This window comes from Patagioenas fasciata, chromosome 1 (genome assembly GCF_037038585.1).
Source record: "Patagioenas fasciata isolate bPatFas1 chromosome 1, bPatFas1.hap1, whole genome shotgun sequence".
Lineage (NCBI taxonomy): Eukaryota > Metazoa > Chordata > Aves > Columbiformes > Columbidae > Patagioenas > Patagioenas fasciata.
The window spans coordinates 146,007,013-146,034,911 of record NC_092520.1 but is presented as its reverse complement, the minus strand read 5'-3'; the positions used below and the strand labels follow the sequence as shown (position 1 = coordinate 146,034,911).

General features: G+C 44.1%; 2 protein-coding genes across 6 annotated transcripts; one reads left to right on the top strand and one right to left on the bottom strand.

The window, feature by feature from the left end:
• Positions 1 to 5,780: 5,780 nt before the first annotated feature.
• LOC136106275 (uncharacterized) lies at positions 5,781 to 11,439 on the bottom strand. The gene is made up of 2 exons (XM_065846541.2): positions 11,339 to 11,439; positions 5,781 to 10,767 (listed from the first exon to the last, which is right to left on the bottom strand). The coding sequence occupies exon 2, from the start codon at positions 10,754 to 10,756 to the stop codon at positions 9,752 to 9,754; it is 1,005 nt and encodes a 334-aa protein (XP_065702613.1). The 5' UTR covers positions 10,757 to 10,767; positions 11,339 to 11,439; the 3' UTR covers positions 5,781 to 9,751.
• Positions 11,440 to 11,746: 307 nt separating this feature from the next.
• Positions 11,747 to 20,820, top strand: LOC136112998 (uncharacterized). Of its 5 annotated transcripts, none has more exons than XM_071816975.1 (6): positions 11,747 to 13,590; positions 15,430 to 15,502; positions 16,586 to 16,650; positions 16,853 to 17,512; positions 19,216 to 19,317; positions 19,398 to 20,820. In XM_071816975.1, exons 2-6 carry the CDS (start codon positions 15,495 to 15,497, stop codon positions 19,706 to 19,708), a joined length of 1,146 nt encoding a protein of 381 aa, XP_071673076.1. In that variant the 5' UTR covers positions 11,747 to 13,590; positions 15,430 to 15,494; the 3' UTR covers positions 19,709 to 20,820. The 5 variants fall into 5 exon arrangements, with proteins under 5 accessions (XP_071673076.1, XP_071673069.1, XP_071673063.1 ...); XM_071816962.1 differs by lacking the exon at positions 11,747 to 13,590 and adding an exon at positions 14,709 to 15,023; XM_071816968.1 differs by lacking the exon at positions 16,586 to 16,650.
• Positions 20,821 to 27,899: the final 7,079 nt, after the last annotated feature.

Here is a 27,899-nt window from a genome sequence, read left to right as displayed (position 1 = left end):
TGGAACAACTTCCCTCCTTTTTTTCTTTCAGTCTCTGCCTCTTAAGACTGCCGAGGTCTTTATTGTCTTCATGAGCCTTCTAGGAAAGCCCTGAATTGAAGCACATGGTCCATTGCATATGCTTCGTCTGACAAGTTTTCACTCAAATCACTCTTTTGCCCAAGGTGCATGTGCCGCAATATTGTACTCTAAACTGAGAGACAGATGCTTTAATCCAGACTGCATGTGAACTGCCTCAAACAGAAGCTAACATTCACATTTAGAAACCAGGCAAAGTGGTGCTAAAGGAAGAAGGAAAGTCATTTCAGTTTTTGCTTTGGGCTAAGGTCTTACCTTTGGTTTGTCTCGTATTATCCTTGATTTTTAATTAAACATGTAGAGAGGTCATGTTATTGAAAAAAATAGTATCAAATTAAGTTTCATATGTTTGTAAGAAACATAGCTTAAATTGTGTTTTTCTTTGGGAAATTAACGGAACAGCAATCCCTCCCACCACTCTCTGTTCCTCTTTTCATGACGCTGGGATCCCCTGTCCTGTCTGTAGCTCCGGCTGCTCTCCCCTGCTGTCTCCTTAGCCAAGCCTGTGCGAGAGGAGGAACTTGCTCCTCATACTTCAGATGATCTTCCTTGCTGGGGAGACCTGGATTCTGCTGTTTCAGTCTGATGCCTGCCCTGCAACTGGGACAGGAGGCTGCAGGAGACAGACATCCAGACTCAGGACCTTCCTTTCCTTAACTAAGTCCCCCCTTCTAAGTGCTAGAGAATATACCAGCTCTCTGGTTTTTAACCTGCTACTCTGAACACAAAGAGAAGATGCTTTTCCCACGGAAGTCAACATAATTCTCCATATGCACAGGAGGAAATGAGCCTTGACTCCCCATCCCTTCCTTTGTGCTGCCTGTTGGAGCACACCCCTGCGGAAGGAGGAAACAGGAGAGAGCATCCCAGCAGCAAAAGGCTCAGGGAAGAAGACAATGAAAACCAAAATCTACCCATGTTTCATCACACCAGTTCTGACAAGAAAACAAACTTCCAGGTCAGGGCAACAGCACATGAGACAAAGTCAAGCTGCCACAACTCAGTGAGGACTTTTCTTTGTTCACTCAACCTGCAAGTGTGTCCTAGATGGACGAAGGGAGCATGAAGAGGGGTTGAAGCAGTCAGGGTTACCTTGAGCCTCAGGGTATGAAGACAAAAATACCACTGTTTTGCAGAGCAGAGAATGTGCCACTTGTCATTTGTGCTGCAACACTTGGAGCATTCCAAAGCAAGCCACATGTTGCTCTGAAATGCCAGAGGATCATCTCTAGAGCATTTTCTAAAAACATTTTGCACACTTCTAGATAACTGCTCATGGCTGGTGTCCAGACTACTAAGATGGCAAAATTTGATCTCTGCAGGACTTGACATTTAAGTGCATAGGCTGGCAAAAGTACAAGCAGGTAAGCAAGCTGTGAGGAACCCTCACTGCTATACATACCAACAGACTCCTTGCATTCAGCTTCCCTTGATTCACTGAGAGCAGTGCAGCTAAACCAGGCACAATGGTATTTTATTCCAGTAGCACAGACTTGTGGAGTTCCCTAGGCCTTGCATAAGGAGCAAGACAAGTGGCTGTACAAAAGTTTAAATAATTGCTGCTGGGCACTTATAGCAATAATTCATGATTGTGGTTTCCTGTTTGGTACCAGTGATGATTAAACTCGTCTAAGCCTCTCCTCCCCTCCCCTCAAACATTTTCCGCTTGTCACACTGACACAGCTGTTTTTGTGTCTGTACAGTGGACTGGATCAGGAACTGATCCAGCTAAAAATAACTGAGGGTAGAGTGGGGAAGTATCTCTCTTCAGTCATTTAAACTTTCCAATCTGCGTCACTGTGCAGTTGCACACACAGCTGCACTGGCACAGTGAGTCGAGCATGGAAGTAAATGACCACGAGGACATGCAGAAGTGGGGATGAGGAACACTTATTTTGTTTTTCAAAGAAATTCAGGTGGAATCACAGCTTCAGTAGGTTGAGCAGGGTAGTACACACCTGGCAGCTCCACTCTTCGAAGCTAGTTAGCAAGAGACGAGCACAAATTCCAGCTGTGTGATGCACATTTGGAAAAGAAAACATTCATAAGCTGGTTCTCCTCTGGAAATATTCCTTGTGTGCATGAAAATCGTATGGTTCTGCTTAATGACTTTGTTCTGTTTTCTTTTAACTTTCTGTTGTTCCCCAGACCTGTTGTTTCACGACATGATTGCATGGTGGCAATACTAACTTAAGGAACAGCTGAGCTCTTTGAATGTTTGTAACCACCCACCCCAGACTGCAATTTTCCCTCACTCGTGCCAACCCTGCTGTTCATGGAGCTGCACTGAGTGCTGGATCACAGAAGCAATCCAAGTTAAAAATAACCCAGCGAGTGGTTGCAGATGGCAAAAGCCTCAGCCACCTGATGTCGTCTGCTGTCAAAAGTCATTGAGAGCAGTTTGCAATCGCAGGAAGTCATGAAAGCCCAGCCTCAGAGATACCTTTTTGCTACAAGAAATATGAATTTTTCAGCCAGCTGAAGGAGCCTTGTGGATGAGGATGTAGGAATCCTTTGCTTGTGTTCTTAAGGGATTAGAGAGTAAACCTCACTGTGCACAGATGCCAGCACAAAACATCTTCACACAAGGTTTACTTTAACAGGCCTTCACATGATGGATTTGCAAAAAAGGTAATGGCAGTGGCTGCTATTCAACTCATGTAGGTTGTTTATTCTGCGGATTAGGGAGAAAGTTACCATTATTTTTAAGTGCTGGAAGAGTACTGCAGATATGGGGGTTTGCTAGCACTAAGTAAGAGAATAGAAGGGTATTCTTCACAGACATGAATCTAGAATCTAATAGTTTTTTGTTACAGAGAGAGGTACCAATTTGTAGATGCATTTCAGAAGAACACTTCTTCTCAGCTCTAGAAAACAAAATAACACTGCTGTGACGCACTAGCACTAACCCACACCATCACAGCAGCAGTGACGTGATTTTCACCTACTGACAGGCTTGGAGAGGAGCATCTGTAATTATTCATTCTGTCTTGTACTCCAAGCCATATTTGGGTTTCTTCTGGCTTCTGTCTCAACCCTCCTGGGTTGAGCATTTTTAAATATCAGTCATTTCCTTTTTCTCCCCCTCCTACTCATGACTTGGCACTTCACTGCTTCCCTCCCCTGGAATGCCCCTGCTGGCAGCTAGCTAGTTTGGGTACTGATGGAAATGAAAGTGAAGCATCAAGAGCTTCAGAGCCTGAGGAATTTCAAGATCTTGTCAAGTTGCATTTCTTCAGAAAAGAATTCACTTTTTCTTCACATGCATTAGTGGCTCACTGAGGTGGAAGGTGCAGTTGGAACCCACACATTAACCTTAACAGCTGCATCACTTATTAGGCAAATGAAAGCAAGTGCCTGAGGCTTAAGGCAGGATGTGGTTTCCCTAAGGCAAAGCTGAATACTCCCATGCTAACCTCTGTGCTCAGAATAGGCCAGAGACATAACATCTTTGTCAACCATGGCAGGTAACTACTTAGATTTCAAGGGTACAATGAAGTACTGCCATATTTTGCCATCATCTTTCAACTTTCTAAGAATGTGAGGACTCCTGTTCAGTGATTTTAATTCTCTCTTTAGACACATGAAAAAAATACCTGTTCCACCCCCTGCCTCCTGCATTCCCATTGCTGCTTTCCTTCTTGCGATAATTGTTAAAATATTATTTTTTTTTCCTCCAATAAAGCAGCTTGTGGTTCCTATTTGACCCTAGTATCACATAAAGGTTTGGCCACATGTCCAATGAATTGGGAAGATGTCTGCAATCTCTCCAATGCATACTACATGTAAACTCTGTTTTTCCTGGTTTGCTTGGTATTTGCACCTGCCTGGAGGCAATAGAGATAAATCAAAGGTCAGCTGCTAAAACAATCAAGCAAGAAAAGAAAGCAGTTGACCAGCAAAGAGGCATCTTCTTAAGCACAACAGCCAGGTGCAGAGCTGTGGGAAGCAACTTTTCAGTCCCTGTCTTAGAAAACAAGATCTTGGGCTAAGGCTGGGAAAAGGCAGATCAGACAATGTAGGCCTGTCAAAAGCTCTGCCCTCTGTAAAGACAGATTCATGTTGCTTGTGTTTTGGGGTAAGCAAGGAGAGACTGTCATTTTATGAGGGAAAACATTGACAGAATAGGGACTGACACAGAGAAGCCTCCTCTGTGGTTCTGTGCTTAAGGATGGGGAAGAGGAAACACCTGAACTATAGCTAGGTAGAGTTCAGCAGTATTTTGGTGATGATCAGCTTGAGGTAGAGAAAATAGCTCAAAGCAACACATGACCAGCAGCAGGGGAATTGCAAGTGCTCCAAGAAGCAAAAAAAACAAGTCCAGATACGAGGAAGCAATTACTTGGCGGATCTGGAGAATGATGACCCTTCTCATGTGCAGCTGTTACAACCCCTAAATCACCTTGTCTTCCCAGCAGCTTCAGGAAATCCAGCTCCCCAGTCTTTCTTCTTAGCTGTTCATCACACTTCAATCTCTTCTGCTTACCCTTTCCCTCACACGGTTGTCTGGTTCAACCTTTCACTTTTGCGTTGGCAAATGCCTTGCGACACCCCTACTTTGGCTGTGTCGCCCTTTTTAATAACGCCACGCCATTACCCTCAGCCTTACCCCTGCCCAGAGCAGGGAGACAGACTTGTGCAGGCCAGTTGTGCTTGCACTATTACCAGATAAGCCTTTCCGAGGAAGCTTTGTCAGGGGTCAGGCCAGGTGCATTTGCAAGCAGCTTCCTTGCTTTAGCCTCCTGGGACTTGCTGTGAGTTCAGTGAGCAGCTTTGCTTTTTCAGATAGGGGTTTACTTTGCTCAGTACTTCAATGTTGTGCAGCCAAGGTTTGCTGTGTGGTGGAGTTATTTTGAACTGCCTGCCTGTATGGCTGTTCAGACAAGTCTCTTCTAAGCAACAACAACCTTTACATCCAACAGAGCTGTGTTTTGCACCCAGAGCACCAAAGGGAAGGGAACAAAGGAGTCTGCACATCTTTACACTCTCTGTATCCATGCCACTATTTGGACCTGGATGGCCTGCTTTAACTGTTGGGTGCCTTCGCTTACCTTTGAAGGGTTACTGTGCTCTGACCATACTGTCCCACCCATCCCAACATGTCTCCCAGGTACAGAGTCAGCGATCTGCAGCTCCAGATACCTCCATAGCGAGCCTCAGGAAGAAGGAGGAAAATTTTGCTTCCTCTAAAAAGTTTTGTTTCTATGGTCTCTGCTTCCTGGGCTGTCACATCTGTTCACGTGAATGAGTGTTCCAAACAGGCCAAGCCTGTGAGAAGAAAACCAGCCAGCTGTCAAAGTCCATCAGGACTGCACAAGTGGTTTTATCATGTGGATTCATGCACTTTCTACTAAGATAGCCAGCAATCACCTGAATGAGAAAAAGGAGGGGAGAGCTGAGAGGTGGATCACGCTGCTTGTGAGATGTATCAGGTTTGGCATGGAAGGGCTGAAGGCCTTTCAGAGCTTGGGACACGGAATGAGCAGCAAAGTAGATGCCTCTTTTGGCCTCTGTTTGCTCCATCTCTTCAAATACCCTGTATTTTCCTTTTTTTCAGAGATGGAGGCTCCCACTGTTGTGTCCCTGGCTGTTCAGACCAGTGTTGCTGGGGTAGAGGAAACAGGGCCAGAAAGAATAGTTTATTGTGCATACAAGGGCAGTTTTGTTTGCTATATCTCAAAAATTGCTCTAGAGATTACATATTAAATACTGTTAAAATTTTATTAAACACAGAAAACACACCTCTTGTCCAAGATGCAAAAAAAATTGTTCTCCCAGTCATAAACAATGAAGAAAAGGATGTAAAAGAAGCTGTAGTTCAGTTATCACTACTGCATATACCTTGTTAGCAGGGGACCAGAAAACCGGATCCCACACAACCTAGGTGACAGAACCGGGGAGATAATCTCCTTAGAGCGACTGCAGCTCTGGTAGAACCAGGTTCATCAACCAGCAGAATGGTGTGTCACTGCAAAATGAGGTTCTGCCACTTTCTCTCATAAAGGAACAGCAAATGCCATGTGCTACCTTCTGGCTTTTTCAGATTCATGCAGAAATGTTAGACGAAACTGAAGACTAATTCTAAGAATACCTCACCTCCAAATTCTTATTTGCCTTGCACAGCAGCTGTACTAAGAAACAATCATCCCTCTGCAAAGGATGACACACGTATTTCCAAACCTGGTCCTGCCAGGGGCCAAAAAGGTCACTCTGGGTAGAAACAAGGAAAAAAAATGAGATAAAATAGTACACTAGGGTGAGAAATTTTATTTCAGACACATCATTCATCCATTGGTCTATCTTAGGTATTTCTAAAGTGCCATAGTCTCACTGTAGTATCTAAGCACCATAAGCACAACAGGAATTTACAGTGCTCTACAGAGCTCCCTCAGCTGGTAGGAGGATCTGAGCACCAGCTGGTGACCACAGCTCTGGGATGGAGCGTGCCTTGGATGGTCTGCTGGAAATGATAGCAGCTGAGTACCTTTTGCTTTTTCCAGCAGACTCCCACTATGATCCTGAGGGAAGAGATGGCTGGTAGAGAGCCCAGGGAGCTAGCTGCCATGAAAGTAAACCTTGTTCCTAACTTTCTGCATGTGCCTATACCTCTGTCTTTTGAATTTGGCTCTTGAGTTTGTGCTGCCCACAGAATTAATAAATCCCTGGAAGAAAGGGAACGTGCCCTGTAACTTCTGCAACGGCAAAGGAAGGGTGGTGCCCAGATTCTTCTATCCAGCTGGATGATCACAAACAGTAAAGGGCAGACAGGCTAGGGGAAGTGAATTATTTCAGCCAAATGACACTGAGCAGGGAAAACTGACAGTGGCTGTGGAAAGGAACTCCAGAAATGTGCTTACACTAGTGAGCAATCCAATCCCAGCTGCTACAACTACTGCACTGGCAGTGTGCTGTGAACCCTAAAGCCACTCCGATTTGGCTACAGTTTTCAATACATTCGTAAAGATCTTAGAAATAGATGCATGTCAATCCTTTTAATTTATAGAGCACAGAACACAAAGCATGTAGATAGAGAACGAAATACTCTGAGGAATACTGTGAAGGCATATTTGGAGGCTCTTGGCTTCTCAAACCAGAACTGCAATGTGAGGGTTTTGAGTTGAGCTCAACTATGTGCAGACCTGCATTTGATTTCATTGATCTGCCACAGCAACTCAGTTCAGATTGCCAAAGGAAAAGTTGCATTCACAAGATGCCTTTCCCTGGCAAACAGGGCTTCTCAGCCAAACAGTTTTAATGCTGTATATTTCCTCTAGGACACTTCAACTGGAATAGGACAGACCCACATAAATTGATCAGTTCTACAGCTGGACTGTAGCATAACCTTTGAATTCAGTTAAAAATGAGCCTATCAGCCGAGAGCTATAGTATTCCTTCTGAAGGTCTGCTAGCAAATGAAAATCTTGATGCTTCTGGAACCAACTAGATGATCATTAGTCATATTTCCAAACCACTTGCCAGAAGTGATACTGAATTCAAGAAGTAATTGGTTTGAAGCTGTTCATAAAAAAGAGCAAACAAACAAACAAAACCACACACAAAACCCCCAAACAAACACAAAGCTAAAAGTAAAAATGTGCATTTGCAAATGACGGCTTTGGTTCCTGTGTAAACAAAGCCCATCTAATTTCTGAAACCTTCTATTTCCCTGAGCAGCTGCACATAAAGGTGCCTTGTTCCTCTAGGAGCTGCAAACAATTTTGTGCTGCCTCTACAGCTCCTTGTTATTAAATTATATGTAAATAACATTTTATCAGCAGCTTAGTATTCAGAAGTGTCTTGGGGCTTGCAGAAAGGGTCCCTGCAATCCCTCCAAGTAGCCAGTTTGGTAGAGCAAGCCATTCACAAGCATCCCTGGCCAGCAGCTGCTCAAATCCATGGATCTTCTTGGCATCTTTATCTCCTTCATCTCTTCTTCACTATAGTTTCAGTCCTTTCACTGGCTTCAGTCTGCATGCCTTTTTCCAGAGACCCACTGAAGCCATGGAACCAGTTACGGGATCAGCAAGGTACACACCGCAAAACCAGAACTTTTTTCTAAGCTCCAGCAGTGCTGGATAAGCACGCCAGTTGGTATCATCACTAAAATGATAAGCAGCAAAACAGTCATAAATACAAACCATGTAAAGTGTTGCACTGCAATTCCTTGTAGTTAAAACCATGAGGGGCGTACATCCTACAGCTGCCACTGATACGTACCTGTGTAAACGAGGGGGAGAGCACTATGCTGAGTGACATTTTGAAGTCATTCTTAGCAACCATAGGGGCCACACATTTATATATATATAAATAAAACAACTCAGCCCCAGGTCTTTAACACGCACAAAGTTATCAGTGTAAAACAGAATGTCTGGATATGAAAATTCAGATGTTTTGGTACAAAACCTGTTTCTCCCAGCTTCTTACTTAAAAATGCTATTGTTTATACAGTATGTTTAGCATTTTGAGAAGTACTGACATGGTGTAGTGTCACTCCACTGACCATTTTGACCACTGCGATGGCATGTGCACACAGGATCACTCACATGTGGGTGTAAAGACACACTTAGTATAAAAGGTGGTTCATACATATGTGAATACATACATATAGATGTTACACACATGCACACACGCTGGTCAAAATAGGACTTGAGGAATACTGGTATGGAATCAAGTCAGTCCCAGTATGCTGTCATTCTGTCCCATTTTGCAACACAGCTTACGCCAGCCCACTTGAACCATATCTGTGAATCTGAATTCTGCAGAATGAGGAGGCTACCAGTACAATCTCACAGGTGACCTCCATACACCCTGTCAAGTTACGTACCACGCTCTTAGTAGCAGCAAGTATAATCCTGACTGTTTTTTTAAGCTTTCAGGTATGAGTTCTCTATACCAGTTACCCACCAGTTCTGAGATTCCAGAACAGGCCATATCCCTATCCTGCAGCTTCCTTGTTTCTATCATCCAAGCAGCATTTGCAGAAAACCTTTGCAGGCACGCTTTCCTCCTCTGGTTCCTACATGTTCCTTTTCCAAGCAGTTTCCAATGGTCTTTCCCTGTGCTTCATGTCAGCCTGCATAGTCTGTATGCATAATGTAGAGTTTCCAGCTTCTCAGCAGGACTTGCTTAGCTTTGACCTTCCTGACTGCTGTACGAGACACAGACCTGGATTAGACCACAAGCATGATGAGCTTCCATAGACCTGTGCAGTATTACATAGGTCAGAACATTTCAGCTATGAGCAGAACAAAGCGACTTAAGGACGCAATCCCCCATGGTATTTCCTCTGACAGAACCACACATGCACATAGTGCATGACCAAGCAGCTTCTTATCACGTGACCTGACACTGCACATTTCCTCCTCAGGCTCCCAGGCAGACACCTCTCACAGAGAGGTGAGAGGAAACCTCTGTACCTTGGTTGCTTGGCAGATGGCATCTGATTCCAATACTAGGAAAAGAGGATGACAGGACCTTGGGATGCAGAACCACCCACTGCAAGCACTGCTCATTTTCTGTCAATGCATGAGGTGTGCTGGGAGAAGGAGGTACTGAAAATGGCAACACAGGCCAAAGGTATTATTCTGGCCAGCTGCCTACAATCCAGGCACCCTCGTGCAGTCATACCCTCTCATCCCTTAGGCACATTTTGGACAGGCCTGGATCAGGAGCTTCATCCTAGAGCACCCCCAGGCCACACATGTACCCGCTGGTGTGAGACTAAGTAGGAGTTGCGACTGAAGCTCTTCCCACAGTGGGAGCACTTGAAAGGTTTCTCCCCAGTGTGGGTACGACGGTGACGGATGAGGGTAGAGTTGTCACTGAAGCAGGTCCCACACTCAGCACACTTGTAGGGCTTCTCCCCAGTGTGGGTGCGACGGTGCTGGACAAGGTGCGAGCGTTGGCTGAAACTCTTCCCACAGTCAGGGCACAAGTACGGCTTCTCACCTGTGTGGACACGCCGGTGGATGACCAGCTTAGAGCTCTCACTGAAGCACTTGTTGCAGTCAGCACACTTGTAGGGCTTCTCGCCTGTGTGAAGCCGCTGGTGGGCAATGAGGTTGGAGCTGTCGCTGAAGCGCTTCCCGCACTGGGGGCACTTGTAGGGCTTCTCGCCTGTGTGAAAGTTGGCGTGGCGGAGCAGGCCTGAGTTCTGGTAGAAGTTCCTCCCACACTTGGCACAGACATAGGGCCTCTCGCCAGTGTGGTTGCGCTGGTGCTGCACCAGATGGGTGCTCTGGCTGAAGCTCTTCCCGCAGTCCTTGCATTGGTATGGTCGCTCACCTGTGTGGACGCGCTGGTGCTGGATGAGGTGGGAGCGGCGGCTGAAGCTCTTGCCACAGTCAGCACACATGTAGGGCTTCTCCCCGGTGTGGATCCTCTGGTGGCGGATCAGGTCAGAGCTGCGGTTGAAGCTCTGCCCACACTCGATGCAGATGTAGGGCTTCTCTCCCATGAATGCTCGCTGATGCACCACTGTCTCCTTCCGCTTCCGAAAGCCACAGCGAGAAGTCTTCTCTGCCCCAGTCTCTGGAGAGAGAAGGTCTGGCCTTGGACAAGACAACTCCCGGTCGCAGCCTGGAGGAGAAGCTTCCCTCATGAAAAAGTCCGAAATGGCCCTGCAGGGTTCCGCTGTCTCTGGTCCATCTCGCTGGAGGTCCCCCTCATTTTCACTCATGCTCCCATCACCTGCTGGGACACATGGAGAGTCCAGACGCAACCAACACGTTCAGCCACGGGCCCGCGCTCCCACTTCTCTACCCAGCTTGGCCACCGCAGACGCCCCACACGGACCCCGGTCAGGTGCCGCCCTCCTCCCGCCCACTCCGTTCCGGCTCCGCTGCTTCCAAGGGAGACGCAAAGGCATCGGGACCGGCTTCATCCTCCCTCGCTCTCTGCCACCCGCCTGCGCGGCGACCCCGTCACCTCCGACCGACATGGGCGCTGGGGAGGGGGCGCACCCCGCGCCCGCCCCTACCGCCGGTGGCAGCTCGCTCCCCGCCTGAGGGGGCTGAGCTAGGCCGGGACACGGGAGGCCGAGGCGCTGGGCCAGGGGAAGGAGCTGCCGGGAGCGGGGAGGAGGCGGGGCGGGCAGACCGGCAGGCAGCGGCGGGGCCCAGCGGCTGCGCCCTACTGGCCCTCCGAGCCCCTCCGCCCTCCTGGAAAACCAACCCCCGCCCCGGGGAGCGACCCCGCAGCCCAGCCCCCGGTCCCTCATGAGCACCCGCCGTGGGTCTGCGACCCGCGGTGCCCGCCTCACCTCCGCCCGGCGGCACAGCCCCGGCCCGGGCGGGGCGGCGGGGGCGCGGGGCGCAGCTCCCGGCCGCGGGGAGGGGAAGTTCCCCCGCGTGGGGCCTGCCCGCCTCCCTGCCCTCCCCGCCGGCACTTCCTGCGGCTCCCGGCAGGCGGCTGGCCGGTCTCTACGCCTGTAACCCTTCCGGCCCCGGCCAGCCGTGCCCTCCGCACCTCACCGCGGAGGCATCGGCCAGAGGTTCCCCCGTGGCCGGGCACGGGGCTGCAGGAGGCCCCGGCAGGCGAGGCCCGGCCCGGCAGCGGGGCTGGCTCGGCCCCCGGTGGAACCTCTCCCCGCCCGCGGCTTCTGCCGCCGCCGTTCCCCAGGTGCTGCGCACCTCGCAGCCTCTCTCGCTGCTCCAGGGTGGCCGCCGGCCTCTCCCAGCCGCTCGTCCTTGTCTGTTCCCGGGGCACGGGCCGCGACCCGTGGCCTAGCCTCATTGAGGGACTTCGAAGGAGCGAGGAGAGGCCGGAGCAGGTCTCTGGCCAGGCACCGTGCTGACACAGGTCACACACTGAGGCCTGGGCGTGGCTGGATATAGCCATAGGGGCGCAGCCCCACTCGGTGGAAGTGCAGCATCTGCACTCAGTCGACCACCACCGGGCAGTAGGAAGCAAACGACCAAAGTTTTGTCGGCCTTCTCAGTTGGCCAACCTGCTCTGCTACCTTGCCTGTGCCATGGCTTCCAGTTCTTGCCATGCTGTCCTGCAGCCTTCACAAACTTCCTCACACTGCCACATTTTTCTGTTGCTTTGGTTGTTTTCTTCGCTTAAAGCTCCCCAGCATGTCTTTGTATCACAACTGCCTCTGTTGCCTCTCCCAGATTTCTTTTTTCCAGCTACAGAATAAAGAGAAGGCTCTGGGGAGACCTTATTGTGGCTTTTCAATATATAATGGGGGCTGATAAGAAAGACTTTTTGAACCACTGTCTGTAGTGACAGGAAAAGGGACAATGGTTTTAAATTGAAAGAGGGTAGATTTAGATTGGATATAAGGAAGACATTTTTTACCATGAGGCTGGTAAGACACTGGCAGAGGTTGCCCAGAGAGGCTGTGGTGGCCCCATAGTTGGAAGCATTCAAGGTTGGATGGGACATTGAGCAACCTTATCTAGTGAAAGATGTCTCTGCCCATGGCAGGACTGGGCCAATCTTTGAAGGTCCCTGCCAACCCAAACCATTCTATGATTCCCAAATTCCAGCACCTGATAAGTTCCCAAACTACTCTATAAATGAGGAACAGTGGCTATTTTGATGAAAAACAAAACAAAACAACAAGCTTAGTGTGCATGGGAAAAAAAAAAATCTGGATTTACGAAAAACGTCTAGATTTTTATGAGACACTCATGCAGTTGAGGTGCATCATTTGGAAGTACTCAGTCAACCAAGAGGACAGGACACACTTATTTTTGGCTGGGGGTGCAAAGGTTTGCAGAACATGAACTGATGCTTGTCTATGTTTAACTACTGACATGAATATTCATTAAAAATTGCCTAGGATTGTTAAGTAATCAGAGTTAAATGCAGTGATTTCCACAATTGTTGAAGAAACAAAATACTTTTTTATGCTTTGCTGCCCTTGAGCAAACTTACCACAACTTTTCCTTCCAGCTTGATATGGTGGGAAAACAGTTCTGTTGTCCCCACTGTACGTGCTGAACTGTTTTATGATTTATTCCCAGTCCCTTTTAAATGGCTCTGTTGAGTAATTGTTCTACAGGCCTCATATCCAAATGTGATATATGTACTGAGATATGTGTTGTTGACCAGGAGAATTAGCCATTGCAAGAGAGAAATTTGTGTAAATAAGAAAATGTGTTCACATGAGATGGAAAAACAGGACGAAGGATCAGTGAAGTACCTACCCAGTGAGAGCCTGGTGTAGTCAGCTGAAGGAGGGAAAAGCCTTTGCTAAAGGCTTTCACAGAGGCTGCAAGGGAGCACAGCTTAAAGTCCTGGAAAAAAGGGTAAAAAAATGGGAAAAAATGCAGTAATGATTGTGTTCAGCCTGCTCTCCACCAGCTGGAAATGGTGCTCAGGGTGTATGCCTGGAAAATAATCACAGGTAGGGAAAATGGGACCCAGGATCAAATTGTCAGTAAGGCAGCTGCAGGAGTACTGAGGAAGGTTACGTTAATATTTACATGCCAACGCAAAAGAAGATGCTGATCCTTGGACAGGACAATAATCAACCTCCCAGAGGATGGAGGCACAAAGGAGGTGGGTATGAAAGAGGACCTATAGCTGTTTGGGAATGTGGTTCTTTTCTGTTGCTCAGAAGTACTTCCAGATCTTTGGAGTGGCAGGGCTGAAGGAAATGGAAATGAAGCTGGTTGCTGACTGGGTAAGGAAAAACTGGGAAGATGGCCAGGTATGCATTGATAAAAGCTTTGAAACATACTATGCACAGAGGTGAGCATCATCAGAGTAACAGTAATAAAAGGCTGGAGGATGACAGCAGGATGGTTTGTTGTGAATAATCCAGAGGCGTTTAATTCATACCAAACTAATTTATAATGAGGATTTTAATCATAGTTTGGATCAAGTGAGCAAATTTGAATTAAGTAAGTGATGTTAATCATATCGGCATACTTTTTAAGGGGTTTCTTCCCTAAAGGAAAGATTGATTCTTATTGTTTGCTGAACATTCAGAAATCTTGAACTAAGAGTAGTCTTCTCATAAAATAAATATTTTTTTTGTTAGTGAGGAGAATACACTGCATATACACACAAGCAGTTGTATAAGTTAACATGCATTTAATTATTTATTTAACCCACATAAATTATCAATGTCATGATTTTGTAAGCTGTTGAATTACACTTGCTATTTATTAAATAATTCCTTTCTTTATTCCAGACTTGACAAGATGTTTGTTGAATGTAGTGGAAAATAAAAAACTAGAATTTTTAATTTGTCTTGTGAGTGAAATATGATAAATAGATCTAAGAAATGCTTTGTGTTTAAAGCTGAGCTATTTATTAAACAAAGCTTAAGAAACTGAGATTATAACTGTAATAAGTCTCACACCTAATGATTATTCAGATTTGAAGGGGAAATTTCTGGCTTTAATATTGTCTAAGTTTATGGTTGTTTTTCTTTAAGATCTTGGCAACAAGTATACTGTGCTTCAATTTATTTTTTTAGTGTAATGTAAGCCAAATTATTTTTATAGGTTACTGGGAATCTGGGCTTTAAAGTGGATGGCCATTTTTTCATGGGTAATTTAAACAGGTTTAACGGGGGGAAAAATTACACTCAGCTTCAAAATATATATTAAGAGATATTTATAGTAAAAAAAAAAAAAACAAACCAAAACAAAAACAAAACCAAAGAAAATATTTGTGAACACCTTGGCGGGCTGCTCGTGTAGCCCCGGGTCGGCTCGGCAGGTTAAGGCCGGAGGATCCGCAGCCCTGGCCGGGCAGCAGGCCCCGGGAAAAGCAGCCCGGGGGCCAAGCCCATTGTCCCCCGTCTCTCCCACCTCCCCCGGCCTTTCGGCACCACGCAGGAGGGGCGGGGTGGGGCGCAGCGCTTCCCCGGGGCCAGTCGCTGTCTTGCCCCCGCCAGGGAGAGCCGGCAGCAGGCCTGAGGAGGGGTAAAGCCCGACCCCCACTCGCCGTAGCAGCCGGCCTGGGAGCCCGCGGGAGGGAAGGTAGGGGCCCGGGGCAGCGGCTGGGAGCGGGCAGGGCTCACCCGGCGGCCCAAAAGCAGGACTAGGGTGGGCTGAGGTGCTGCTCAGGGGGAAGCTGTTAGCTGTATCACAGGTTGGGAAGAAGGTGGTGTTGAGGCTGAGGGAGGTGTTAGAGGGAGGCTGAGGGTAGGTGACATTGCTTTTCATCACGCTGGTCTCTTGATTAAGGTCTCCAGCTTGCAAGTCGCCAGACTTCAGGTGTGGCACCTCTCTGTTTAGGTGGCATTCAGTAGCATGTGCAGGTTTGCTCCTTTCAAGGCAGCCTGTGGGTACTGCTGAAATGCGCTGCACCTGTGTCTGCCCTGTTCCTTCTCCTCCCATCTGTGTGAGGAAGGTTTCACACTCCAGGTCTCCTCATCTCTTCTAGATGGAGCCAGTAATAGAGCCTGTGTTCTCTCTTCTCCAGGAGCCAGAGAAAAGCGATATTGAAGAATGTGCAGGTGAGATGTAAACGGTGGTAGTTAAATCCCAGCAGGAAGCTTGAGGCTCCACCAAGTGTTGCTGGAGACATTGTGTTCCTTCTTCTCAGCTACCTGCTCTGTCCTCGCTTGCTAGGATGTGGTATGGCATGCAAGGCTGGGGTCGGGTTGTCAGTGGTGTTTTGTGTTTCTTTATGTGGTGGGATTCTGTCAGCTGCTTTAAATTAAGACAGTGCAGTTCATTTGGCGTGAAGGAAAGCACTTGTCTTTTTCAGGCTATTTCAGGGGTGAGGAAGGTCTGAGGGAGTTGTAGAGCTATATGTGAAATGGTGTGTGACTCCCTGGCACTAGCTCTGAATGGGAATGGAGGGTTGTTCACTTCCCTTTTTACTATTAGAGACCTGCAGTCTTTGCATGGGCCTCTGGGAATAACCAGCTGCTTGGTTATAGAGAGAGGGAGCGACTGCTTCTGCGAGAGAGAGAGTCTTCATCCCTCTCTGAGAAAGATACCTGTTGGATGTAATTCCTTGATGTAAAAGTTGAGCTGCCCTTGGTACATGTTTTGGTTTTTTGTTGTTGTTTGTTGTTGTTTGTTTGTTTTTGTTTTGGTTTTTTTTTTTAATCACTGTTATTTAGATCTTGGCAGGTGTGGTCATGTAAATAGAGAGCATTTGGTCTCTTCAAGGAAACATTAGTTAAGAATTTTGTTTCTTAGTGTCTTACAAAAACTCTAATTCCTTTGACTTCTCATGCATGAATATACAGTATACCTATAATAATTACAACTGTTCTTGTGCTAATTAGGGAGAAAAACTGATGTAAAAGAAGTAATTTCTTTTTTTCTTTTTTTTTTTTTCACAAATATTAACTAACACAAATGAGGAACAAGCTGATCTCCCTGTTGATTTTGCCTAAAGAAGGTTGAGGTGACTTTATGTTGAACCATCCCCAACCAAATGCACAGCTTTAGACCAGAGTTTAAATACTAATTCATCAAGCTGGAAGGCTTTTGAGCAAAATCTGCAGGAACAAATAGCTAAAAGTAGGTATTTGTGATGGATAAAACGTTTCAGCATGTTCCTTTTCCTTCCTTCATTTTGGCAGACTTCCTTTGCCATTCCCTGAGGGAAGGAAGATCAAGGAAATGGGGAGGGTCAGGAAGAGAAGAGGTGGGTTTCTTACCTCTCTCTTCTTCCCTGTGCTGCTCTTTCTTTTCCTTATCTCCTTGTCTCAATCTTCATAATTTCCTTTTTCGGAAAGGGGAATCTGGTCCAACTTGATGCCAGGCCTGAAAAATTAGTTTATTTTACAAGGAGCAGTTTATCTGTCTTAGGGGAGGAGGAGTGTCAGATTGCTCTCTTATTCCATCAGGAAACTGCATTTTGAGTGAAAACGAGATAGAGCGAGCCCTCTCGGAACACCTTAAGCAGGATGTACTGCCTCAGCTACCTGAAGCCCACAGCCCAGACTGGGGGGCAGCCAGTCCGCAAAGGGAGCAGGAAGCAGCGTGTAATAAACCCTCTCACCGAAAAAAAGGCTCCAAGAAACTCGCCCTCGTTGCCAATGTTCAGAAACTGCACACCGAAGAGAAACCCTACAAGTGTACAGAATGCGGTAAGGGCTTTAAGGGGAGCACCAGGCTCCTGAACCACCTGCAAACCCACACAAGAGAAAAAATGTTTGAATGTGTAGAATGTGGGAAGAGATTTAGCAGGAAGGCCAACCTGGTGATGCACCAGAGAATCCATACAGGGGAGAGGCCTTACAAGTGCAAGGAATGTGAGAAAGCCTTTAGCCGTTCCTCAAACCTTATTGCTCACCACAAAATCCATGCGAAAAAGAAAGCCTTTTCCTGTACCTCGTGCAGGAAAAGCTTCAGCGGAAGTGCAGCTCTCTTCCAGCATCAGAGAGTCCATATAGATGAGAAGCCCTATAGGTGTACCGAGTGTGGAGATAGTTTCCGTCTATGCTCAGACTTCATCAAACATCAACAGACTGATTTGAGAGAGACCCCCAGTGAACGCACAGCAGGTAACTGAATTAAAATCTATTGAGTTTAATTTCAGGCTGTACAGACTCAACAGGGGATGTATCAGATATGATGGTCTCCATTTGTTCTTAAACACTTCTCCTTCTGCACTGTGGGTATGAGTTTGGGTTGGTTGGTTGGTTGGTTTTTTTCCTTCCTATATAATATATTAATCTCTGTCATTTGGAGAAGTGCCTTAAGTTTAAACTTTGCCATGAAGGCTGCATGGGACCTTAGACTCTGCAGAGCTCTCAGATCCCACTAATTCCTGCTTTATAGTGTTGCCTGATGTCTAGCCCTAGATCTTCAGAGGTGCTTAGCCAACAAAACACTAAGCTTAGGGAAGTGAAAGGGATTTAGTTGTGAATCAGGGCCTTGGCATTCTCCATCAGTTGATTTTTGTTATATGTGGATATGAAATGAACAGCTTTTCTCTGTCTGCAGTGGGAGGTGTGTACTGCTCTCCCTCTCTAATGCCGTTAGCATAGCACAAGCTGTCAGGCAAGGTGATTGTTTGAAGTAGAGTGTTTTCTGGATTTTTGTAATATTACATGTTCTTGTAATGACCAGAAACTCTGGGATAAAAACTGCTGCTTTTTTTATTTTCTGATGTTGTGCCTTTACATGGGCAGTCCCTTTATACTTGGTCAAAAATATTTTATATTTAATCATGAGTCTTGCCTAGCCACCCATAGAATTGTACTGCATGTTGGGATCTTGACCACCAGATCATGTAACAGCAGCACAATTAAGACATGAAACTATATGAGAAGAAGCTGTCTTGTGTGTGAGGGTTTTATTTTTAATTTGTTTTATTTTTTTTTTCCTCCTGAGAAAAAATATCTGAGCAGGAAGAGCTTTTCATCTTAGCAATGGAAATAATAACGAAGTTATAATGAAGTTATAACGAAATTGCAAAACTGAATTCCTAAGGTCGGGTTTGAGACCTCTCAGTCCATAGGTAGAAAAGTGGCATAGTAACTCTGATAATGAGAGCTAAAGGTGGGACCTTACACTCCTTTTTTTCCTTAAGGGCTTTTTATAGGGGTTTTTTAGATGTAGGAGTTTATAATTCATTTAAAAAGTCTCCTTTTTACCCTGGCAGTTGGCCAATAATTAATATCAGATCATCCTAATACTATACCTGCTTGAAAAGAAAGTGTGCAAACTTATTCTGGAGTAACTATAGCTAATGCATCGTTGTAATTGAAGCTCCCTAATAAAATTTCCTTATGATCAAACACATACCACATTGACCTTGCAATGTGTGGATGAGGAATGAAGCCTGATTTCTGTATGTGATACAATTCCAAATAAGAGGTTTATGTATTTGCAACTTGAGTACATTTTTACTAAATCTCAGTTGTCCTATTCCTTAACAGGTCCCTTGCTCCAGCTTTGCTTCCTCACCCCTCCTTTCCCCCTCACCTTCCTTCTGGCCTCAAAAAAAGGGTATGGGGGAAGCAAGAGGAAGGTGTCTTGCTTGTGATGAAACCCAAGTCTGTAATGTTTCAAGGATCTCGTCTTTGTTCTGTTTTGGCTTAGTTTAGGCCAACATGTGACTTGAAGGAAGTTTTGAATTTAAAATGTGGGTGGAGAAAGGGTTGTTACTGGTGTAACTGCCCTCCTGTGAAAGCATATTTAAAATGCTGACCTAGGGAGTGGTGATAAAGTGGGCTCTTGACTTACTCACTCTTCCTTTCAGATGCAAACCATTCTGAAACTACCATTCTGCATCATAAAGAAGAGCAAAGATGTGGTACAGAGAAACATACAATGGATCACTTGAGTCTTGTTCTTGAAGAGTGTAAGTATAAAAAAGGTTCTAAATTGCCATGCAAAGGATTTTTACATAGCGAGCATTAACATTCTCTTCTCTTTGTACAGTGAAGAAAATGAGGGAAAATATGGATATGCTGCTTTTGAATCAGCAAAGTCAGCTGCAGGTCCTGCAAGAAATTCAGAAACAACTGAATATACTCCTCCCAGGCAATGATCTCATTAATTCAAACGTCTATAGCTTAGGACTTCTGCTAGGACGGCAGGCAGCTGCAGTGGCGTCTCTTTCTTTTCCTCTTCTTAATCCCAGCAGTCTCCTTCCTGAAAATGCCAGTTGCTTACCCCAGTCATCTGCTCCTGGAATTCTGCCTACCACTCGCCTCCCAGTCTCTCAACATCCTGCAACTTCTACAACTTGATCGGCTTTGTGCTGTGAATGTATCTGATGCAAACAAATGTGACTACTGTTTTGTGCTGTTTTCTCACTCAAACGTGATCTTTCTGTTGTAATGTTGAAATTGTAGTACCTGCGAAGATACTGACCATAAAAAAAAAAAAAAAAAAAAGGCACAAACCAACAAAATGCCACCATTCGGGTCACCTTGCTTACCAAGAGTTTATGACAAAAAGCCAAATTGCTTTATAAGACATTTGCTCTTTTGTTCAAAGGTTAACTCTCTTGAGTATGTTTTTAGATATTCTGTCATACCCTATTTGGATTATTACATGTTGTTGACTGTTATGGATTAGTTCATTGGGGGTAGGACTGGGCTAAATAATTGTCATTTGGGGAGGAACACTGAGAAGCTCACATGCACCATCTTGCAAAGTCTGCAGGGGGAAAAGTACAAATGAGCTGACTATGATTTGCCTTTGAAGAGTTGCTGGGGTAAAGAAACTTTGGGGCTTTTGCCTATGCCAAACAGTCTTTCTCTTGAACTGACTCCGGGAGTTGTTGGTTTTGTGGGTTTTTTTTAACGACATCTTGTTAAAAAGGTGCACTGTTAGTAATTAATTAAACATGGATTACATTTTAAGAATGGGAAACACTATTTTTCTTAGCAAGTCATCTTGTTGGTGACAGTGCAATGATGTCAGATTCTGGTTCAAAGATAAAACTGTGGGATCAGGTGTGACTGTCTTTCTGTGTGTATGAATATAGACTGTGACAATCACCCACTGATTTTTATTTTGTAGGATTTTGTATTAGTCTTAACTCAGTGGTATATTCATTTAAGCCACATTAAGAGACTTTAAAGGGCATTCCTTCAATGTGAACTTGTACTGAAATGTTTGGGGTTTGTTTTCCGTCAGTTGAGCTTACCAGAGTCATGGAGCTCTAGACTTAAGAGCTCCAGTAGAAGTTGCTAACATTCTATGTAAACTCTGGGCTACTGTTCATCATTTATTGTATGTCTAATTTCCTTTTACTTAGAAGAAGAATCCTCTCATCAAAGCAATTGTTAAAGTTTGTATTTTAGTCATTTTTTTTAAGATGTTCAATATTAAAATGTTGCATTTTTGTTAGAAATCAGTCTTTATTGAGCTTTTGTCTTTCTTAAAAGATAACCAGTGCTTAAGACTCTGATACCTAAACTGGAGTTCAGTTAGTCTAATGTATGTGCCTTCTCTGGCTCCTTCGGCTTTGCTCCTGTCTTCCGTTTTCCCTGCATCTAGGCATCTCCTTACATTTCTATCTTTGGAGACTGCTGAAAAAGAAAACAGCTAAGTCTGCCACTTCTGCAACCGAAACCAGATAGGAGGAATCTTTTATTCAAGGGCTTAGGCACGATTCTTACCTTTTGGGAGGGAGTTTGTATATAATGCTCCTGTTTGTAGCTGCCAGTCTCAGGAGCGTTTTGTAGCAAAACTATGGTGAGCTACATCCTTTTGTGTTGGTGCTCTCTATGTGTTTTTTGGTTCCCATCTGAACTTGAGGATAAAGTCCTGAAATAGCTCTGAACTGCAAGTGTACTGGGGACTAGAGGAAGTGTTGATGTAGAAGAGCACAAGAAACCATAATTCTCCCTAATTTTTTGTTACTTCTCTCCCACGTCAGTGAGAGTGGAAGAAGTCTTTCTCCTCCTATCCTCCCAAACTTGTGATTTTCTAAAGCACCTCTGATCCTAATAAGATGCCTATTCCTAGGTGGAGTGGGGCTTGGGGGCTTCTTGCCTGTGTTGGAAGGTATCTAGAATGCTTCTTGCCTCTTCTTTGCAGTGCTCTGACAATGAGGTACAATGAGGTACAATGTGTGTGTGTGTCTTATAGCTTGGCTGGGGTACTGGAGAGCTTTGCAGTGTCCAGGAACATGTAAGATGATACCACAGATGTTCTCCTGGTAAACTTCAAGTCTGTGGTCTGTGAAAGGTGTATTTGATGGGTGGATTGTTTGATGGATAAGGAACTGATGGGATGGTCAGACCCAGAGAGTAATGGTCAACAACAAAATATCTGGGTGGACACCAGTGACAAGTGATATCCCTCAGGGGTCCGTACTGGAACCAGTAGTGTTTAATGTCTTCATCAATGACATAGGCAGTGTGATCAAGTGCACCCTCAGCAAGTTTGCAGATGACACCAAACTGAGTGGTACAGTTGACACGCCTCAGGGATGGAATGCCATCCAAAGGTACCTGGACAAGCTCAAGAAGTGGGCCAATGCAAACCTCATGAGGTTCAACAAAACCAAGTGCAAGGTCCTGCACCTGGGTCCAGGCAATTCCTGTTAACAATAAAGGCTGGGGGGGAAGAAGGGATGGAAAGCAGCCATGCAGAGAAGGACTTGGGAGTATTGGTGGATGAAAGATTGGACATGAGCTGGCAATGTGTGCTTGCAGCCGACAAGGCCAGTCGTATTTTGGGCTGCATCAAAAGGAATGTGGCCAGCAAGTCGAGGGAGGTGATTCTGACCCTCTACTCTGCTCTGGTGAGACCCCATCTGGAGTCTTGCATCCAGCTCTGGCGCCCTCAGTATAGGAAAGACATGAAGCTGTTGGAGAGGGGCCAGGGCAGGGCCACCAAGATGATCAGAGGGCTGGAACAACTCTCTTCTGAGGACAGGCTGAGAGAGTTGGGGTTGTTCAACCTGGAGAAGAGAAGGCTCTGGGGAGACCTTATTGTGGCCTTTCAGTACTAAATAGGGGCCTATAAGAAAGATGGGGTTGCACTTTTTATCAGGGCTTGTTACAGTACGACAAGGGGTGTTGGTTTTAAACTAAAGGTGGGGAGATCCAGTCTAGGCATGAGGAAGAAGCTTTTTGCAATTGTTAATGAGATTGTTGTGTTGGATACTGTTGTCAGTAGACCTTTATGCAGCATCCTAATATGAAGCCCTATAGCAGCTCAAATAAATCTCATTCTAGAAAGGTCTGCTCTTCCTTGCAGGGAAAAAAGGAAGCTTAGATTAAGTAGTTTGAACATGTCTGAAGTTGGTGAAATGATTAATATTCCCAGTGTCTAAATGAATCTAGCCTATAGGTATTGCAGTAGTGAGTGTCATAGAAAATGGAATAAAGAAGTGAATTATTTTGTTGGTTTAGCAGAGTTTGAATTGTGTGGCATGATAGCTTGTAAGACCACACAGAGGTGATAGAAGTAAAGAAAAAGATCTTGAAGACTTTTCTTGTTCCTCAAGTTCACTGAAGAAAAGTGTTTTTTTCATGCAAAATAGTATGCAAGTAATTAAAGAGTCTGTCATAATACATCAATTGGATAGAAAGCTTTGATATGGCATTTTAAAATTTTGAATTATTGAGTTTGGAAAAGTAACAATATTCTTTTATATAAAAGTATTTCAAAACTATCTCTGGAGTTAGTCTAGGGAGTCCATATTAGGTATTCATGGAATTATTTGTAATTTGAATCACATCATTGTCACTAACTTAAGTAGAACTCTTGTGTTCCAATTTAATAGGAATATTCTGAATTCTACCCCTGCCCTCCACAGTGTTTGCAGCTTTCCCACCTTGTGGTTGTCTGTTGTTTTGAAGAACATACTCTGTATCCCATCATTCAAATAATTAATGAATCTGTCAAATAATTCTGGTCTGAGGTTAAGACATAATATTATTTCCCAGTTTATAATTGAATTGCAAATAACTATTGTGATTTTCTGACATGATTTGCATTCCTTTTATAGTATTCTTACTTCAACTTATTCATGAGAGTAATCATGTGAGATAGTATCTTAAAACTTTAAAAGCATAGACTGTATGCCATCTTTGAGTCCTCTGTTTTAAACAATGCCTCTCACTCTATTGTAAGAAAAAATTTGAAATTACATAATTTGGCTTTGGAAATCTGTACTGTCTATTCTTTTTAACTTCTATGTGACAGCTAAGTCTTGTTTCCGTATCGCTCTCGTATTTAAGTCAGGCTCACTAAAAATAGTTCACAGGTTCTTCCTTTTCCTTTCGCATTTCCCTCAGTCTGTTTTTTGCAACCTTGTCCATCTTTCCTGGGATCTCCATGACATCTATCAGCATACCTCAGCCTACAGGTGACATTAAAAAAAATCTAACCCAAATACTTTGTAACCTCTATCTGCTCTAACCCAAGCTCTTATAATTTTTTTTTTTCTGATATTAATTATGTTAATTATTATTTTCTGCAGTTCTTTCTAGCAAAGACACAGATGCTGATTTCTTCTGTTGATGCTTTTCCCCATCTCACTGAACAGAGGCTCAGCTCTACCTATAGTCTTTGTCTTCCAATCAGTAATATTATAGAATACTTTCACACTATTTTACTTTCTCATTGCATTATCTTTTGTTGCTTGGCCAGTCTTGCAGTTGCTTTTTTTTTTTTTTTTTAACATTTATCTTATGTAATCTGACCTACTTGTCACCTCCTGTGTAGTTCATGTTCATGATTTCAGACCAATGGGGAAATTTGTAGCTCGTCAGATTTATTCTCTTCACCTTTTGTCCTTCCTCTAGTTTGAGATAGTGTTTACTTGCACACTTAATGTCATTTAAGATGCTGCTCATCTTCCCACTGCCTATTATCCAAGGATTTACTTGCTTTGGGGTCTTACCGTCAGTTCACTGAGATTGCAAATATCTAATTTCTGGAAATACACTGTCCATATTTTATTTTTCTTCCTCTTTCCATTGCTTCAGGCATGTTTCCAAATATCACCCAGAAGCGCTATAATGGTTTTAGTGTAGGTTTAAGGGAGACAAATATCACAGTCTCGTGGTGAGGGAAATGAAACCAATTTCCTATGCCTTGTATAGTGACCAAAAAAAAAAAAAAAATCCAGGTAGTTTTACAGTACAAAACTTAAAGACAACATACAACTGTCTGTGTAGCGAATACAGCATCTAGTAGCCAACTTCTGAGATTCCACATGAAGATATAAAATCTTTCCATCCTCTAGTGGTTTAGTAATCATTATAGAAAGATGGAAATGAAATAATGTATACTGGATTATTTTCTTTAGATATGTTTGCATTTTAAACATTTGCTTACAATATTTCTTGTGTTATTATTTCTCTGTATGAAAATACTTGTGTGCGCTACACCAGCTCTATTTTCCCATATCCTTATTTGTATATTCATTATCATACAGCCAAGTATTCAAATGACAGCATTTATAATATATTCCTCAGGCATTTTACACCATGTTATTATATTTAGAGTCACTCTACAGAGCATTTATAACAGCATGTATAAAATGTTTTCCTTATACCTGTTTTATATTGACCTTTTAAAAGATAATACACAATCTTTTCAGTGGCAATTTTTCCTCCTCCAGATATTTTTCTCGGTTTATTTTTTATATGACCTGTAAGTACAAATACACTCTCTAAGCAATTTGCTTTTACCCATTGATGTTAATTCTAGCATGGATTTAATTCACTCACACTCTAACATGCATGTACTCACAAACACCAAAATATATGTGTGCAAGTGTGGCCTGACCCGAAACACTTATGTACATAATGGGGGCAAAGGGACAGTGCTTATCAAGTTCTTATAATCTCTCTTGGGTTCTTCTTGAGCAGAAGTGCCTTTTGCGCCCAGTGGCAGTGAACGTTGTCTGGGATCTTTTCTCTCATTATTTTGTCTCGCTTTTCATTAGTCATAGGCAAAATTCTTGGATTTCACAGTTCTCCTGTTTCTTTATGCAGACTTCTGATGCATCCAGTCCTGTTCTCTGTTTTCTTGTTACCTTATCTGTTGGCAAATTTGTTCCTATTCTCTTTGCAATCCATCATTTGCATGAAAGCACACAGATGGCGCTCTTTACCAAAACACTTCAAATGTAAAAGAAGGCATTTTAAGGCCCTAAATTGAACAAATGCACAGTTTTAAAAGGGATTTTGTTTGTTTGTTTTGTTTTCTTAGAAACAGCATCATGGCTTTTTACAATGCATATTTATTTCTTTACTTGAGATGATGCCAGAGACTTAAATCTTCTACTAAAGGGAATGGCAGGTTTTGATGTAGTGATGAGATGTACACACTCTTATCTGTTTACCTACAACATATTGGTCTTCTCTGCAAACCTGAATGGTTCCAACAAGTTCTTTCTTGTAGCTGCTTTGTGGACAATACAGTATGATGGGGACTAGGGAAGAACATCATCATGCCAAAGCAGGTGGATTTCTTTCTCAGCACCATTAAATGACTGTGTGCTGGAGGCAGGAGAACAGAGGTGGGTCTTAAGACTTGTGGGATTCCTCCTTAAGGCACAGGATCTGTTCAGATCTTACAGAGGATGGACAAGATAAACATCTGTTGTTCTTATTTCTCTGGTAAACAAGATGCTGAGAAAAGCCATGGTGTCCTGGCAGGTAGGAAGACTCTCCTTAATGAGAGATTTCTTAGATTATCATAATATTCTAATTGATTTTCTGGACAGTTAAACTGTGCAGTCTAGGTTCAGCAGCCTGAACTGTGGCCTTCTCAATCAACTTTCTCAGTGTAGGGTCATGTTCACAATCTGGTCCCCTTTTCTTCCAAGGCTTTTCCCTGCCAGTTATAAACTAGACTGACCCCTTTCCACTTCCCTGGACAAGTTGGGTGTCATTCAGATAAATGGAACAGAGCAGAGCGTGGAGGTGTTCCCACTCTCCTCCATCACCTCCCATTCATCATGATAAACATTTCTGGAGGAGGATAAGAAGATGCAGGTGGCCTGTCTCTGCTACACAGCAATGGCACAAACCCATCTGGGGAATATAGCTACTTATTCAGGACAACTGTCTAAGAAACATGGACTGACCAGCATTTACTGTCTGGTGGAGGAAGCCAGTTAAGAAGATCATCTTCGAGACAAAAGCTGCTGACAACTCCACACAGAAAACCTAGACTCTTAGCTGAACCACTAGCAGCAGAAAATGACAGCAGTAGCCACACTACCACATATGCCAGGGCAACCAGAAAAGATTGTTGTGGAGGTTTTTCGCTCCATGCGAGTTGCTGCCATCAGAAATGGGGTTTATGTGACATAGATGCTTGAAGAGGACCAATGGAAATTCATGCATTATAGGTCCGCTCTTTCCATTCAAATCTGATGTCTTGGCAGGTCACTACAGAGCTTGAAGTGGGTGATTTTTAGGGAGGCTGAAATTTAGACATGTAACTACCAATCTGACATTCCCGCTCAGCAAATGCCTCAGCTGGAAAATGCCTAAACTCTGTAGGAAACCCATTAAGCAGTTACTGAAAAGAGTGAATAGGTACCAGTGCAGTCTCCTCACTCTGAAGTATCCAAAGCACTGAAGCACCGTGCTTTGAACAATAACTCCATTCTTCCTTGCTTTTCCTGTGAATCCCTGCTGGTGGCATAATGACACCGCCTTTCATTAGAAGTGAAATCCTATCCCACCCAGTCCCTCATTGAGATCAGTTGACAGGAGGTGATATGAAGTGAGTTAAATCTTGAAACGTCGTTACAGCATCCTTCTTCGGGATTAATTGAGTCTTTAAAATAAATAATGACATTGGGTGGTCCTCAGCATTGCTGAACTCCATCAGTTGCTTCTAATGTGCTTTATCAGTCCCTTAGGCGTGGAGTAGAAGCAGCAGAGAAAGAGCTGACAGCATGTTCTAAGAACAATTAAAACATTCTAAATTATCTGCCTCGGGGGAGAATCATAAATTATGTATATCCACTCACAAAATTTGCCATAATTCAATTCCAAATAACTCAGCTTTTTATTACTGATTAGAGAATAAGAGATGAACTTTGCCCAGGAGCAGTCTTCTTCTGGCAGTGAACTTGTGTTCTTATTGAGGCTTCCACCTGTGGGTAACCAAAGACTGTTTTCCTTGCACCTTTGCTGATACATGGGCAAGGCTTAATCCCAGCTGGCTGGCCACCCACTGCTGTTTATTACTATCTTAAAAGAATTTCTGTGTTCAGACTGATTTTTTTTTCCTGTTTTCTTTACAACATTAAACTGTTTCTATATTTTTACGCAATATTTTTATTACATTATTTTGACTTTTCTAGTCAATAATTAGTATTTCTAAGTAATATTGTTTAAAACTTAGTTCTTTGGAATACTTTTCTGTTGCCCTTTTTTCCCCAACCCCTAGAACTTGTTCCACAAACATCTATGGTTCTCAATTTGTGTCAGTGAAGGAGTAGAATTG

Bases quoted from the DNA above. Each gene is read 5' to 3' on its own strand.
- LOC136106275 (XM_065846541.2), bottom strand. From the start codon at position 10,756: ATGAGTGAAAATGAGGGGGACCTCCAGCGAGATGGACCAGAGACAGCG.
- LOC136112998 (XM_071816968.1), top strand. From the start codon at position 15,430: ATGGAGCCAGTAATAGAGCCTGTGTTCTCTCTTCTCCAGGAGCCAGAG. The intron at 15,503-16,852 runs GTGAGATGTAAA...TTATTCCATCAG, and splicing joins CGATATTGAAGAATGTGCAG to GAAACTGCATTTTGAGTGAA. The intron at 17,513-19,215 runs GTAACTGAATTA...TCTTCCTTTCAG, and splicing joins CCCCAGTGAACGCACAGCAG to ATGCAAACCATTCTGAAACT.